Here is a 16,538-nt window from a genome sequence, read left to right on the forward strand (position 1 = left end):
TCACTCCATCATTCATTTCAGCCATGTTTATTGGATGTCTCTGTGAGACACAATGTTAGATGCTGAGATTATAAACATGGAAGGCCCAGAGTAAAACCATGAATTACACTGAGCAGTTATCTTTGGGAATGTTTGACATGATTCCATCTGAAAATGCCAGCTGCTTGGCCGTCCTGATCCATTCTTCACAAATGTATTAGTGAAGCTGTTTCGATGGAAGGGAACTTCATCTGTCTAATTAGGGACAGCTGTTAGTAGCAAAACACACAGCCGAGGGCAAAACTACAGTTCATGCTTTGCTCAGCCAGAAAGCCAGGGCCAAAGGACTACAATGAACCAGGAAAAAAATAACTTGGTTAGTCTCTAGTTGTGAGAGGTTTGTACTGGCTACACGACACTGGAAAGCCAAGCAGAGCTATATGCTTCTGGCTCAAGTCATCTCCAGGCAACTACAGTAGCCTCCAGTTCATTTTCTCATCCCTTCCAAGATCCTGTACATAACACTGACAAGGTCTCACTTTTACAATGCTCATCAGATTATCTCTCTCTTCTTTGAGATCCTCAGTGGCTTGGTGTGAGCCCAGAACAAGGCCTCGTTTTCTTTACATGGTTTTCAAGCCCCTCCATGTACTGGTGTGAACTCTCTTCACGGTCTCAGCCTTCAGTCCACCCCTGTGGAAACAAGGCTCTCCTCACAGAAGGCACTGCTCCTCTGCGAGTGCCTTTCTGGTAACATTTCTTCAGCCTGAGGTACCTGAGCACTCTTTCCATGTCCCACACAAGTGCCACTTTCCCCTGAGACCCTTCCTGACAATTCCACTCGGGGAAGTCCTGTATTCCTCTGCAAGCCCGTCTCCATCTGTGGAGGACAGAAAGGGAAGCGGTCCCCTGGAGCGGGGGAAAAGGCTGGACTCCGAGCAGGCCGTCTGGGTTTGAGTCTGATCTCTGCCACCAGCCAAGCTGCCTGGCCTAACTTTTTTTTAACTCTGCCCTTCAGCTTCTTTGGTTGTGATGAGAGGACAATAGGAGCCTCTGTTTCATGGGCTCACCACAGAGACAAAAGCATCGATCTCACTGGTTGTCACAATATCAAAGCTTCTCAGACAGTACTTGGCACCTGGTAGATCCAGTATACTCAAAGACTTATTATAGCATAATTATTCTTTGCAGTGTAGTTGTCTCTCATACTAGTCCCTCTAGTCATGTTTCTGGAGGACAAAACCATGCCTCCCAGAACCATGGTAAAATGCAGCTGGGAGAATGTATGGTACTGACTCTGTGGTTTGAACTATGACTTACTCAAGATGTCATCTGTGCTCTGATGCTTATGCCTGACAAATGTGAGTAGCTGGAGAAGTGACTAATTATTGTTTGTGAGGTGGTTAAAGACATCCACAAATGAATACATGATAAACTTTCCAGTGGAAAGAAGCTTGGCCTTGTGACAGGAAGTGAGTGTGTTATGGTTTCACTGTCTTTTCCTGGAAGTTCCTGGGAGTGAAAACATGAATTACTTACAAGAATCCTGCAGCATAGGAATCTGACAGATTGTTTGTGCCTCCAGCTGAGGTGGTCACCACGCCTTCGAGCCAAATTTTCTTTCCTGGAGTGTATGTATTGACCACCTGTTCACACAACAAAAGCAGAAGGGGACAGATGAGGTTTTAAAAGCTATTCCCAGATGAGAAGAACTGTCACTCCCTAAAGGAAGTGTCTCTTATTCCCTGATCCCAAGTGGTCATGGAGATGTGTATCTGTTACTTTCCTTTTACAGGAAGACCATGCAGAGAGAAGGGGTGGTCTGCTGTGGGGGCTGAAAGACTGACTCTGGAGCAGACTGCCCGGAAGGCAGAGCGGGCTGCTACATACAAACAAAAGCATTAGTGTTCCCACATGTTCATTTTTCTTCTTAAATAAACCAAGTGATGGTGTGATAGAACAAATTCATGTTCTAGAGTGTAAGATGACTTTAGGGATGTGGCACCCCTCACTGAAAAAGGTGAACCACATCATGTTTCTCTGTGAACAGGTGCTGTTAAGCAATGATTTTCAGGACCACATTATGACTTTTGTAATAAAGCACACCATCTATGTATCAGAAGTCACGATCCATGAGAGGAGAGAAAAATGTTTCAGGGAAGTGTGTAATGAGCATGGCATGTATATTGCACCATATTTTGAAGACAACTGAATTAAGTATGAAAAGAAAAATCCCTGACCCACTGGTCAGATCTGCACAGGGAACCACAGCTGCATGCCTTCCAAGAAGAGTCAAAGCCATGTTAAAATGTGTCCCTCTGAAGTTTTGAAATTACCCAGTCTCTGTTCTACAAGTTGGAGGTTGGCCAAACTATTCAGATCAGGGTGCAGATACCCTGGAAAGCAATCAGACAGTTCTGTATTGGGTAATACTAGTAGCTTCTGAAAGTATAGTCTGTGTTGCAAGCTTGTATAGCTAGTTATTTTAGGAAATAGTAACTAGCAGGAATGGAACAAGGAAAAGACAAAAGTAGGTTATGTTTTTAAATTCGCAACCAGTTCTGGTGACCTGTACTCAACTTCATAGGAATTTTGGCAAAAGCCTATATAATCCTCAAAACTTAGTTAACATTTAAAAGCATGGATCTGGAATAGATCAACTATAAGTCCCTTTTGAAAATGATATATTAAAATGTATTAGTATTTGATGGAGGAGGGTCATCTGTCTATGTGTTACTTTCATTGGTTAATAAAGAAACTGCCTTGGCCCTTTGATAGAACAGAAAATTAGGTAGGCGGAGTAGACAGAACAGAATGCTAGGAAGAAGGGAAGTGAGTCAGTCGTCATGCTTCTCCTACTCAAGATGGACGGTGGCTAGAATCTTCCCGGTAAGCCACCACTTTATGATGGTACACAGATTATTAGAAATGGGTTAATCAAGATGTGAGAATTAGCCAATAAGAGGCTGAAACTAATGGGCCAAACAGTGTTTAAAATAATACAGTTTCCATGTAATTATTTTGGGTAAAGCTAGCCGTGCAGGAGCCGGGCAGTGGGAAGAAGCCCGCAGCTCCTTCTACAAGTATTTTATAATATGGATGAATGTGTCATTTTGGCTCTTAACATTCAGAGGTTAAGACTGCCTTTGATTATAACCTGTTGAACCCCATAAGTTATAGTAATAACTGGTCTAGAAAAGCATACTAACTGATGTAATAGTAACATGAACATCAGGGAAGTAACCAACCACTATCTAATTGCATCACAATATGAAACCCCATAGTTGGCACCACTACCAGGCCAAGAACCTACAGTAAGACAAATTATAATCCCCAGAGAACAGGTTATTACTATTATGCTGCTAAATAAACATAGTATTAAATTTATTCCAAATAATATCATTACACTCATATAGCAATGCATTTCTCAACTGTTATATGAGAAACTTCTATTTGTAATAGATGGTGATTGACATAGAGACCCACAACTGACCAAAATGCAAGGAATATGAGACTGTAGAATGTTCAGCCCTTAAAGGAACAGATATTCCATATCTTCCCTTCACCAAAGTTTGGGGATCATTGTGGAAGAGAGTGAAGGAAAGAGCCAGATTTGATAGATGACAAGAAATCAGACAGACGGGACAGAGAGAGCACAGACTGGAAGTGGAAGGAGGCATTAGCTTTTAGAAAAGGGAGAGACAATGTTTTCTATGAATGTAGCCCTTGGTAATAATGTTGACAATGTTCCAGGGCAAGAACAGACAACCAAGAATATGCGAACAGCACAAATTGTTTCGTTGGGTTTAAAATAAAGGACACTAAATTGGGTGGGCAGGAAAGGTGGGTGGGTCAATTTGAGAGAAGCTGTGGGAAGGGTGAATACAATTACAACACTCTTAAAGAACTTTTTTTTAAAAAAGCATGTGTTTGATTATAGAAGTTACAATTAACCAGGCAGTGGGAGAAAAATAAAGTTTAAAAACACCTCTGAGATTATCAACTCAGAAACAAAGCTCAGGATTGGTAGATTATATAATAGATTTCAATATATAATATAATAGATTTTACCCAGAAGTGGTGAAATCACCTAGGTAGAATATTTTTTAAAAATAGGGTAGAAAGATTTAAGGATTTCATTAAAAAACACTGAGGCATTTTCAAATGCTTTAATTTAACACTTCAACAAACATTAACCACCTGCTCAGTGCTAGGCAGACCTCTGGGGCAGGTGTGCTGTCAGTGGTCACTGCCATTGTGCAAGGAGACTAACAATAAGTAAGCAAGCAAACAGCAGGAATTCAGGTGATAAGAAGAGCCAGGAAGAAAACAAGACAATAAAATGCTAGATAGGAGCTTGTCAGGAATGAGAAGGATGCTTTAGACAGTGGTCCATGAAGAGCACTCTGCAAGTCTGCATCTGAATTGAGACTTGGTTAAGAGGAAGCCAGGTCATTAATGTTTCCAAAGGAACAGCACAGAAAAAGATGTGAGGTGAAAACAGGACCACTGCCTGTAGCACCAAAAGAAGGCCATCTGGAGTACAGTACATAAAGAGACGAAGGATTGGACAAACGCGGTCAGAGAAGAAAGGAGGGTGCTTTCATTCTGAGTGTGATGGAGACTATTGGAGGATTTAAGCAGGAGAGGGGTCTGATCTGACTTATGTCAGATCATTGTAGCTGCTATGAGGTCATACATATGTCTTAAAAGGATTGTAAAACCTGTAACATGATATACAAATTAAAGGTTCTGTTATTTCTATGACCACTTTGAGCTTTAATGTCTTTATACATAGATGGAATAATACCTGACAGGATTGTACTAAGGATCCCAGCTGTTTGACAAAGAATAAATAACACGAGGCCAACGACAGGATAATCCTGAGCTAGTGGAATGGGATGTGGACCCAGAGGGTGAACACAGATTTATAAGAGCCCTTTAAGATGATGCATGTATTCAGAGAACTAGTCCAGATATTCCTAAAGTTTGGCAGTGGGATTCTGAACCATTCATGATGCTTATAGGAAGCCTTGAACTATGATCTGTTTGAGAGCGGAAAACCCAGTCATCTTTTCTTTTTTTTATATTTATGATTTTTCAATTGTTTGCGTGTGTGTATGTGTGTGTGTGTGTGGGGGGGGGTTATGTGTATGAAGATGCAGATGCCTGTGGATGTCTCTGGCCTTTGATCTTCCTGGAGTTAGTTACAGGCAGTAGGGAGCTCTTTGATGTGGCTGCTGGGAACTGAACTTGAGTCCTCTGGTCCAAGAGAAGTACTTGGTCTTAATTACTCAGCCATCTCTCTACCACACCTTTAAATCTTATTTTCTTAAGTGTTTAGTTTCTTTAAGAGTATCTGGCACAGAACTGGGGCTTCACTGAAAATAGGGCTCTAGTCACACATAGGGCGTGATGTAATACCAGACCTGCCCTTGTATTAGATCATGGTAAATTCACTCTTGAAGGAAACTGTTTGTCTTAAGAAAGGGTGATTAAACAGGTCAATGAATCAAAAGCCATGTGCTGCTTGCAAATACAAATTCAGAGATTAGTAAAAATAGAGACGTACAAGGAAAACCTGTAAGAACACAAGAGACCGAGGCAAGAACACTGCTTATTTACTTGCTAAGCTTCATTGTAGCTGAGAGGAAAAGAGAAATCCTGACTCTTGAAGCATGTGACTTATACATGACACCCAACAAACTCTTAAAGGTAAACTATCACCCAACAAGATTTGAATGTCCAAGACCTTTATGAAGAACCATTATGATGTTCTGACAGTGAAAATTCGAGGAGGGCCACGTCCAGCTACTTTGTGAGCAAGTTTGCTGCCAACACTTGGAAGCTGAAGGTGGTACACTGAACTTGGAGGGGTAATTTGCATGAGATAGTTTTATTTCAAAGAGTTCAAAGCATCCTCTTTTAAATGAAGATATGACTTCAGAAAATGTTTGAAATTATAAAAACTATGCATACATGATTCTATGAAGTTCACTGATACAAAAAACAAAAGTTAATCTTTATTTTCTTCTGAATGTAGAGAGAACTGAATGAAAAAATTATTTTTTTTTATTCTCAGAGCTGAGATACAAAGCACATGGTCACCTTGCATGGTCACCTGGGTTCCGCTTCAGCTAGTTCTTCCCGCAGTATTATGATTGGTGAGGTCATATTTAGTGGTTGTTAACGGCCTGGGCTCCAGAGACAGAGTCCTGCATTTCACCCTGGCCTTACTGTATATTCACCATGTGACCTTGAATATTTAAAATTACTTCTTTGTATTCTAGTGTAGAATAGAATGTCTACCTCAGTGTATTTATGCTTTAACTAACTGACATTTGTAAAAAGAACTTAAAAACAGTTCCTAGTGTATAGTAAGCAATTAAGCCCAAGTATTTTCTGGATTTCTCTCCTTGTTCAAGTTACCTAAATTTGTGTTTGAGGAGTTTAATATCAGCATTGATTGCTCTTTCCTCAGATAAGTAACTTGGGTTAATGGATAAATGTTAAGCACTAGGAAAGAGCAGTTTAGGATTTAAAATACACATGAATAATACACACAAGCATAATTAGATATTTATGTATATGGAGCTTAATTAGAAAATACTCAACCATCTTCAGCATAAGCATCCTTGTTATCCACACGAATGAGAACTGCACAGTGAGGTAAAACGTGGATACAAACTAAAGCAGTTATCTGACCAGGGAAATATTCCTAAAAGCACTTAGGAATATTGTTGAAAGTTCAAGGAGTCAACAGGAATGAGCAAATGTTTTCTATGCCTTTTCTGTTGAGGACATGGGAAATCTGGTGAACTGGGAGTCTTCCGAGAACAGAGAAGGCCAGCATGGTGGAGTGTGGTGGTGTACCGATGCTGACGATGCTGACTCTGGGTGCTGGTTGAGCCTGGGGAGAAAATCAGCTTGGGCTGACGAGGATAAAAATCAAACAAACAAAAAGGAAAAAAAAAAAAACAAGAAAAAAAACACCCCAGAAAAAGCAGATGGAACCAGCTGCAAAATTCCCTTAGAAAATGAAACTCTAAGAAACCAAGGGCTATAGTTCAACACTGCGGTTTTCTGAGTAAATATGATTCTCCCTGTGCTGGAAGAGAGAAAAGGAGAGGTCTCTGGGAAGTGAAGGGCTCCCGGTGAGAAATGATGTGCCAGTGAAGGTTACTCTAAGGGTAACTGAGTGAGCATAGGAGGAGGCTGGCTGCCCAGCTCCCCCCCCCAGCTCTTTGTTCCCCAAATCAGCCCTGGAGTCCCTGTGGTCAAAGGAGCTCTGAGGCACTCAGAGAAAAGCCCATTAAGTGGCCATCAGTTGCTCGCTTCTCCATCTGCTAAAGGCAGAGAGGCAGAAGGGGTAGGCTTTCCGGATTCTGTCTCTTACATTTCAGAGACATGGGCTGAGTGAGAACGTTTGGTTATGCAGACACACTGAGGTGGGGGTCGGGTGGGGGCAGGGAGAGAGTAGAGAAGAGGTGTGAATGTGTGTGGGGGGTGGGAAGAGCACACTTAGGGAAATACTCTTGATTTTTCAAAAATAAAATAGGAACATAGCCATTTACGGGGCACATTTTCAAACCTCGTCTTCCTCTTCCTGTAGTTCCTTGATATCCTGCCTCTAAGGCTGTAATCTACGTCTCTGAAAAGACTCCCGAGGCCCTGGCTTCAGGCGTTGGCTGGGCGAGAGATGGTAGCATTGCTGCCGCAGACATGTTGTTTATGGTTATCCAAACCAACACCTTCCTTAATGAGAAAGGAAGCAATAAAACAGGAACAGTGGACAGGCCAGCTGGGCTAATCAGCCCTGGCAGGGGGCCCACCCTCCAAAAGAAGCTGGAGCCCATTAATTCCAGGATCTCATGGACTTGGGAGCCAACCTTCCCCTGAACTTCACAAGAGCAGTTGTTCTCTACCCAGAGCGAGCCTTCTATACTGCTGGTCACAAAGGACTGCTTTTAGGAAGTCTCTTCTTCTCGGTCTTTTCAAACACCATTTAGTATTCTTTATATATATATATATACACATGTGCATGTGGAGGTCAGAGGACAAGTTAAGGGAATCAGTTCTCTCTTTTCAACATGTTGGTTCTAGGGGCTGGACTCAGGTACCAGCTTTGGTGGCAAGCGCCTTTACCCATTGAGTCATCTGGTTGGTCTTCAGTGAGCTTCTTACACCCTGCCTGTGTGTCTTCCTTGCATTTCAGCAGTCTGGACTCTTCACTGTTTGTGAGTTGTCAAGGTGAACTCTTGATATTGTTTGTTTTGTCCATTCTTTGTGTGTAGTTATTGATTTGACGCTACCAACTTTACTGGAAGAGGAGCAGATAAAGTTGACTCTTCTCCTTCCTCTCTGCTCCTTTCTGAGTTTGGACCTCACAATTTCTTTCTTTGTCTTTTTGCTGTTCTCCTCTTTCTTTTCTAGACTAGCCTCCACTCTGCAGCCCTTTGTTAACTCTGGGATCCCTCCCCAGTTTCTCCTTGCATTGCCAGCAGTGGGGAGCAACCATCTTTTGTTGTCCCTCACTGAGAGAGAGGTCTGTTTGATCAGCAGAGATGAACAATAAGCAGAACAATAAATAACCTGTATCTGATCTTACTGCAATTGGTGACTGTGGACCACAGGGTAGGACATGACTGCTTTATTTACGATGGTATTTACCACCACACATAACCTGTGCTTAGCTACCCATTCTCCATTCCTTCCCTGTAAATCCCATGCAGGATGGTTTTACTGCTTTAGAGAAATGTCTTATACTTTTGTTGCTTGTTTCTTTCAGCTGCCCCTCTCACCCATGCTTCTTGTTAGTTTTGTTCCAGGATTATTTAAAATTATTTTCTTTATGAAATAGTCCTCAACTCCAGGAAGTTTCTTTTTTTTCTAAGTTCCAAAGTTTTTTGAACCTATCTCTGATTTTGATCTTATTGCGCAAAAATGTAACTTTATATATATTTCTCTTTTTTCATATCTCACAGATTTCTTGATAGTGATTTAGTCAGCAAATGAAGATATTTTTTGATGAAAAGACTAAGTTTCAAAGAAGACAACTAACAACCCACAGCTAGCAAGGGCAGATACCACACACCCGCAGCTCCAGTTTATAGCTCTGTTACCTTCTGAAGGAATTCTGCTACTTGAGGAGAACCACAAGACTTTGCTTGCCTAAGCTACCTCCATATTTAAAATGTCCTTCTTAAGTTAGATAAGCTGGGCTTTTTTGAGCTGAGTCACTCCAATATCTCAACACATTCCTCTTATTTATGCTGTCTGTTGTCTATGTAATTTCTTTTTATTCTCTTTCTGCTACAGAGTACCATATTTGCCCAGGTTTTTGTATTCGAACGACTTCTTAGTCTGTTTCAGTGATATTTTGGGGATTTAAGATTTTACCCCCTGTTCTTATCCCAAATTAAAGAAAAAAAAACAACTGAATGAAATAGAGACAACAAATATTAAAATAAGAACACATAGACAGGATGAAGTCAGTTAGAGAGCAGTGCCACTTTGAGCATATGAAAGAAAACAAGGAAGAATGTTCCATAGTCCTAAAGCAATGAGAAGTGATAGTGAAGACAGAACAGAAAGAAGTTACTGGCTGCCCCCTCTCCCCATCCTTTTCTCAGACTAACCAATATTTCAGGCTACTGAATGCTTTGCCACTCAAATGCTAGACTCCACCAATATCAGTAGTGATTTTATTCTTGGTTAGGACAAGCACTACAATCCTCTTCCTTCCATGCTGAAATGTTGCAATATCTCAAGTTGCCACCTCTACTGAGGATGCTTTTGGCTCTAAACAGCTATCCCCCCCACTGCCCACAGGAGGCTTATCTTTCCACACTGCCATTTCCTCCCACTTTCCCTCTCTACAGAACGTGAATGGAGTGCAATGCATCAAAGTCAAGTCTTGAAAAGCCTTCTTCCCTTCCACCATCACTTGTCTGACATCACAAAAGCTTTAAAATTCTCATCCAAATTTCACTTCCAAGGCAGTCACCTCATATCATACCAGCCACACTGGTATCCTCCCACTGAGAGCACTGCTATTTTTCTTTGAAAACATTTCTAATCCTAGGTGGCTAGAAAGAAATTTTGCATAGGCTACAAAAGAAATGGTTAATAGATGTCAAATTCAGAAGAGTGTAATGGATGACCATGGGTTTAGTGAAGTGGGCCTGAGTTTGAACTCTCTTTTTACTACTTAGGAAGATCTGTACCCTTGAGCAAGTTACAATAGATTAGTAATGCATGACTGACATTTGCAACCAAAAGGTAACATGTTTTGTAAAATAATAATCTATCTTTCATAATTTAATGCTTTTGAAATCAGAGTGTTTACATAAGCATCATCAACTGAAACCTGCCTGCAGTTTACCCCATTTGCTTCTAGCTGTTATTAAGCTAATGGTGTAGTCTATAAATACCTGTGTCTAAAAAATCAAAGCCATTAAAGTTAATAAAATGGCAAGGATGAAAACCTTGAAACCTTGGCACTCTTCTGATCAGTGCGTTTTGGGCTAGCTCCTTCTATAATACCATTAGTGCCTCCCGTGAAGGGCAAAAGCTAATTTCTCTTAGGTCATGCTTTTCCATTTGCATGGACAGAGCACGTGGCTCACACAGGCTGATTTACTTGGGGATCACAGACCTTAAGCGGCTAATCCTCACTTTCACAGGCAGCTGTCAGTATCCTAGAGGGAACCCACTATGGCGTTCACAGGCCAATGTCTCTAAACTTTGCAAAGTGGCTTTGTTTTCTTTCTCTTAAAGAGGTCCCTATTGTATAATATCTAAGGACCATAATACTTGGGTCACCCAAGGCACTAATGTGGTGTACTTTGTATTTGCGGTCCTCAGTATACTCTTCCTTTGTTGTGCTTTCTTGCCTTGTGTTTCTGTTCCTCTTTACTGATATCTACTCTTGAGAAGGTATCTTCTATTTAACACTAATATCTTAGTGTGGAGTTCAACCAGGGTAGCTGTCATCTTGCTAGGTTGTTTAATATTTCACATAATATTCCTGAAATGAAATAAAATAGTGTTTTCTAAAACAGAATATCTGGTATTTACAAGATACATATTGCACTGTTATTTGGGACTCAAAGATAACTTCCCTTTACCTCTACACACATAAATGACACGATTCTAATATGCCTGTGTATAGACATAACTCACAGGGGTCTCTACATTAATTCCCTTATCTCCAGAACCACACTATGAAGTTAGCAGTTGACTAAACTTTCAATGTGAACGGAAAATGATACTTCTTTGCTACTTTGATTTTATCTTGGTCATCCATCCCCTTTGCTTTTTCATCCCTCCAATATTTATTGAATATCTTTCAAATGCTACACACTGGGACAGTATAGAAATGATTCAGCATTGTTAAATGATAGAATGAAATAAAAACTGGTTTCATAAACACTGATTTTTATGGTGATAACTACCATTCTTATCCTATTGATGTTTATATTTTCTAGTTTCTCTCACTAAAGAATAACATTATCATTATTACCCCTTTAATTGTGCTTATATTTTGTCATTTTCAAAAGTAACTAAATTTGTTGGTATGTTAAAAAGTGGACAGACTGAAAAACTGGAAGTTTCACTGAGAACAAAAATTTCTTTCTGTATGTTTATTAATTTACCAGAATTATTTATTTTCTACCTTACTTCTATGACCTTACATTTAAGATACATGAGAAGCAGCATAATATCATTGTATTTATTGAGACTTCAAAAGAGTTGACCTTTGTTGGAGAAGGGAGGCCACTTGTTGATTCCTGGCTGCCCAGCTAGCTTAGACTCCAAATAATCACACAGAAACTATATTATTTAAATTACTGCTTGGCCTATTAGCTCTAGCTTCTTATTGGCTAACTCTTACATATTAATTTAACTCACTTCTATTAATCTGTGTATGGCCACGCGGCTGTGGCTTACCGGTTAAAGTTCCGGCGTCTATCTCCAGTGGGACTACACAGTGTCATCTGACTCTGCATTCTTTCTCCCCACATTCAGTTCTGTCTTCCCCACCTACCTAAGTTCTGCCCTGCTATAGGTCCAAAGCAGTTCTTTATTTATTAACTAATAAAAGCAACACATAGACAGAAGGACCTCCCACACCAGACCTTTCTACAATAACATAGTAGATGATTAAAGACTGTTGTTAGCATCCATTACCACTTATCTATCTAGTCTATCAAGACCTTCTCACAATCAATTTCTAAGTAAACCCATGCTTCAGATGTGGAATGTCGTGTTGAACTTAACTCCCATACTTGTCCTTCAGTGGGCTCTTTCCTCTCATGTGGCTACCCTCTGTAATCTCCAAGGCATCCTTGTCTTTTCTAGTTACAGCTTCCCTCTTGCCTCCAGGGAATACCACTGGTGAACAAATGGATCTGCTAGGATCATCAGTCTGGCATGCAATTCCACACGTCCTTCTTTCCTAAGGAAAAAACACTCCTGGTGTTTTTCTCTCTCAGGTAGCGGTAACTTACTGGAAGGGCAAACTGTGTGTGTGTGTGTGTGTGTGTGTGTGTGTGTGTGTGTGTGTGTCTGTTTCAGAGATCTGTGCTTCATGTAATGTTTAGCATTTTAAACTCAAATTAACTACTTAATAAAAATTGAGAGAAGCATACAAATAAGAATGATAATGGTCTTGGTATGGACCACAGAAACCCTTCTACTTACCCACACACATCTATCAGTGACACCCAAATAGGTCCCTAAGGAGAACTGTATCAACTAGAGGAATCCTTTTCCTTTAGGTGCTAACCTGCAGATCACTCCTCTGGAAGACTTCCCCTGGCTTCTCCTCTACATTGTCAGATAGAAACATGCCATGATGAGTTCCCATCTCACACGATTACAGCCATCATTGCACTTCATTATCAACATGCTTCATCAGCTGCTTCCCCACTGGACTAGATGGTCTATGAGCATCAGCACCACATTAGTTTTGCTCATCACTGTATTCTCAGAAGTCTGGAAAATACTACAAATGGCACAAATAGTTGATAAATGAATGGAGAAGGATGGAAAGGAAGGAGGAAGAAATTAAGTTTTCAAATATTGAGGAAGCCCACTGTAGCTTATTTAATAATCAAACTACAGTCAGATGGGCAGTACTGGTGGAAATACTTTCCTCTTGACTGGGATTTCACCAACTCCTTCCTGTGCTTATTGAATTGCTGAAAATAATATAAAAAGTGCTATTTCCTCCTCTGATTCCTCCAGGAGATGCAGACACAAATCACAGAGTCCAAATGAGTTAAGCCAAAGTGGTTCTTCTTGGTTCTTATGTCATTGTTTTGGAACTAGCCCAGTTTTCCGCACTATACCATCTGCATTGTGTCCTAAATGTCTCTCACTTTTCCCATTTGACCTGTCTCTGCATTGTGAGTCTTGATCTTTCCTTTGACTCACCTCCCAATACAGATGATTATTCTTGTTCTAATGGAAAGGAGTGTGTGCTCATCCAAAGGTGTGGGTTGTCCAGACATTTCACTGGTTTCCAAACGTATCATATAGATTTTCTTCTAACCTGATAATTCACTGAGTGCTGAGAAAACAGAATTCTTCTCTAAATGGCAGTCCAAATTTGGAAACCACAGCTGCTTTTAGCAATTGAGTCATTGCCTTTCAGGTGCCAAAAATATCACCTATTAAATTCTCCAGGGTTCAAAGACAGAGGAAAGAGAAAAAAGGCAAAGAACAAATGGAGAACAAAGATAGTATGGAGTATTTATAGTCACAAAAATTATTAAAATAAGTGCAATAACTAACAAAATAACAGCAATAGCAACTAGTGTTCAATATGAATTAACAGACTAGCTGTGTGTGACCTTCCTAACTTCCTTAAAGCAAAGGACACTGTCACTAAGACAAAAAGGCAGCCTACTGACTGGGAAAAGATCTTCACCAACCCCGCAACAGACAAAGGTCTGATCTCCAAAATATATAAGGAACTCAAGAGACTAGACTTTAAAATGCTAATTAACTCAATTAAAAAATGGGGCACTGAACTGAACAGAGAATTCTCAACAGAAGAAGTTCGAATGGCCAAAAGACACGTAAGGGCATGCTCAACCTCCTTAGCAATCAGGGAAATGCAAATCAAAACAACATTGAGATACCATCTTACACCTGTCAGATTGGCTAAAATCAAAAACACCAATGATAGCCTTTGCTGGAGAGGATGTGGAGTAAGGGGTACACTCATCCATTGCTGGTGGGAATGCAAACTTGTGCAACCGCTTTGGAATGCAGTGTGGAGATTTCTCAGGAAATTTGGGATCAACCTACCCCAGGACCCAGCAATCCCACTGTTGGGAATTTACGCAAGAGATGCCCAATCATATTACAAAAGCATTTGTTCAACTATGTGTATAGCAGCATTATTTGTAATAGCCAGAACCTGGAAACAATCTAGATGCCCTTCAGTGGAAGAATGGATGAAGAAAGTGTGGAATATATACATATTAGAGTACTACTCGGCGGTAAAAAACAACGACATCTTGAATTTTGCATGCAAATGGATGGAAATAGAAAACACCATCCTGAGTGAGGTAACCCAGGCCCAAAAAGATGAACATGGGATGTACTCACTCATAATTGGTTTCTAGCCATAAATAAAGGACATTGAGCCTATAATTCGTAAAAAAATCCTAGAGAAGATATATAAGAAGGTGAATCCAAAGAAAAACATATAGTTATCCTCCTGGATATTGGAAGTAGACAAGATTGCCGGACAAAAAATGGGAACCTGGGGTGGGGTGGGATGGGGGGTTGGGGGGATGGGGAGAGAAAAGTGTGAAGTGGAGGATGGGAAGAGCTTGGGGGAATAGGGTGGTTGGGATATAGGAAGGATGATATGGGAACAAGGAATTATATATCTTAATTAAGGGAGCCATTCTAGGGTTGGCAGAGACTTGACTCTAGAGGGGTTCCCAGATTTCCAGGAAGATGCCCCCAGCTAGTTCCTTGGGCAGCTGAGGAGAGGGTGCCAGAAATGTCCAGATCCTATTGCCATACTCATGAATATCTTGCATATCACCATAGAACCTTCACCTGGCATTGGATGGAGAAAATGACAGAGCCCCACATAGAAGCACCGGATTGAGCTCCCAAGGTCCTGATGAGGAGCAAAAGGAGGGAGATCATGAGCAAGGAAGTCAGGACTGTGAGGAGTGCGTTTACCCATTGAGACGGTGGGACAGATCTAACGGGAGACCACCAAGTCCAGTTGGAATGGGACTGATGGAACAGGGGACCAAACCGGACTCTCTGAATGTGGCTGACGGTGGAGGAGGACTTAGAAACCAAGGACAACGGCGATGAGCATGAACTCTACAGCATGGACGGGCTCACTGTGAGCCTTGTCAGTTTGGTTGCTCACCTTCCTGGACTTAGGGGGAGCTGGGAGGACCTTGGACTTAACATAGTGAAGGGAACCCTGATGGCTCTTTGGCTTGGAGAGGGGTGGAGTGGGGGTATGGGTGGAAGGGAGGGGAGGGAAGGGGGAGGAGGAGGGGAGGAGATGGAAATTTTGAATAAAAAAATAAGATAAATGATATTTAAAAAAAAGCAGGAAACGTAAATTCTTAGCATCTTCACTTTATAGGTAAAGAAATAAAGCCAAGATATTCTAGCTTTCAGTCCCAACTAAGGTGACAGCTGCCACCAGCTGAGTAAAAATGATTTCTGATTAATCTTATGCGACAATCTTTTTGCACCTCATCCATCAAATGTTCCAGCTAAAAGTTTCAGCTACTATGGGGCAGAGAAACATTGCTATGCTCTGTGCAAATCCCAGCTTCTCTGTTCCATCACATAATAAATGCGGTTCTTGACATTGTTTTGAAGTGATTGCTTATACAGCCATAGAACACCAGAATAGGGGCTGTGACTTAAACGGATCTCTCTGCTCTGGGTATGTTATGTTCCTAATGGCCAAAAGGTGATGCCTGATCCTGCTAGTAAGGCTAGCCCTTCCTTTCGGGAGTCTTCTACTTATAGGTCCTTTCTCCTAAGGGGATCCACTATTCTTTACTGAACTAGAAGGCCACTTCAAGGGCATCAGGCACATTTTAAAAGGCTTGAATCTTATTTTCCCATAGGGTTTTTGTTCTTTATCTAAATTCATGGGGCCCTATATAAACCAGGAGGTAAGCTTTGCTCTTTTGCTTCTTTAGTTCTGTGATGGTTAAGGGCTATGGAGTGGTAAAGAGTGACATGGAAATAGAATGCCTTCATCTCTGACTTAACTTACTCTCACCTGCTACCCTTAAAATCATGAATACAGTTAGAATCGTCTCTCTTGGCACAATATTATTACTAATATAACAATATTTTAATTAGGTTCAAAGCTAGAAGAATCCAAAATAAAGAGACTTGACTATCTTGCACATTGTTGTAATACAAACACTTAGAAGGCTGTATGAAGCATATTGCAGGAGAGAATTAACTTACAAGTAAAGGAATAAAAGAAAATTCCTTCCAGAGAGCAACACTTAAATTAGCACAGTGTGTCTAGAAAATTGTAA

General features: G+C 40.8%; 1 protein-coding gene across 3 annotated transcripts in view; it reads right to left on the reverse strand.

Moving 5' to 3' along the window:
- Positions 1–16,538, reverse strand: part of Hpse2 (heparanase 2 (inactive)) — a 598,898-nt gene that overhangs the window by 150,658 nt on the left and 431,702 nt on the right. For all 3 annotated transcript variants that reach the window (XM_038330395.1, XM_038330387.1, XM_038330379.1), the window contains one exon: positions 1,519–1,625. In XM_038330395.1, coding sequence (XP_038186323.1) covers positions 1,519–1,625 — 107 coding nt within the window. The remainder of the gene's footprint in view (positions 1–1,518; positions 1,626–16,538) is intronic.

This window comes from Arvicola amphibius, chromosome 1, assembly GCF_903992535.2.
Source record: "Arvicola amphibius chromosome 1, mArvAmp1.2, whole genome shotgun sequence".
NCBI classification, from domain to species: Eukaryota; Metazoa; Chordata; class Mammalia; order Rodentia; family Cricetidae; genus Arvicola; species Arvicola amphibius.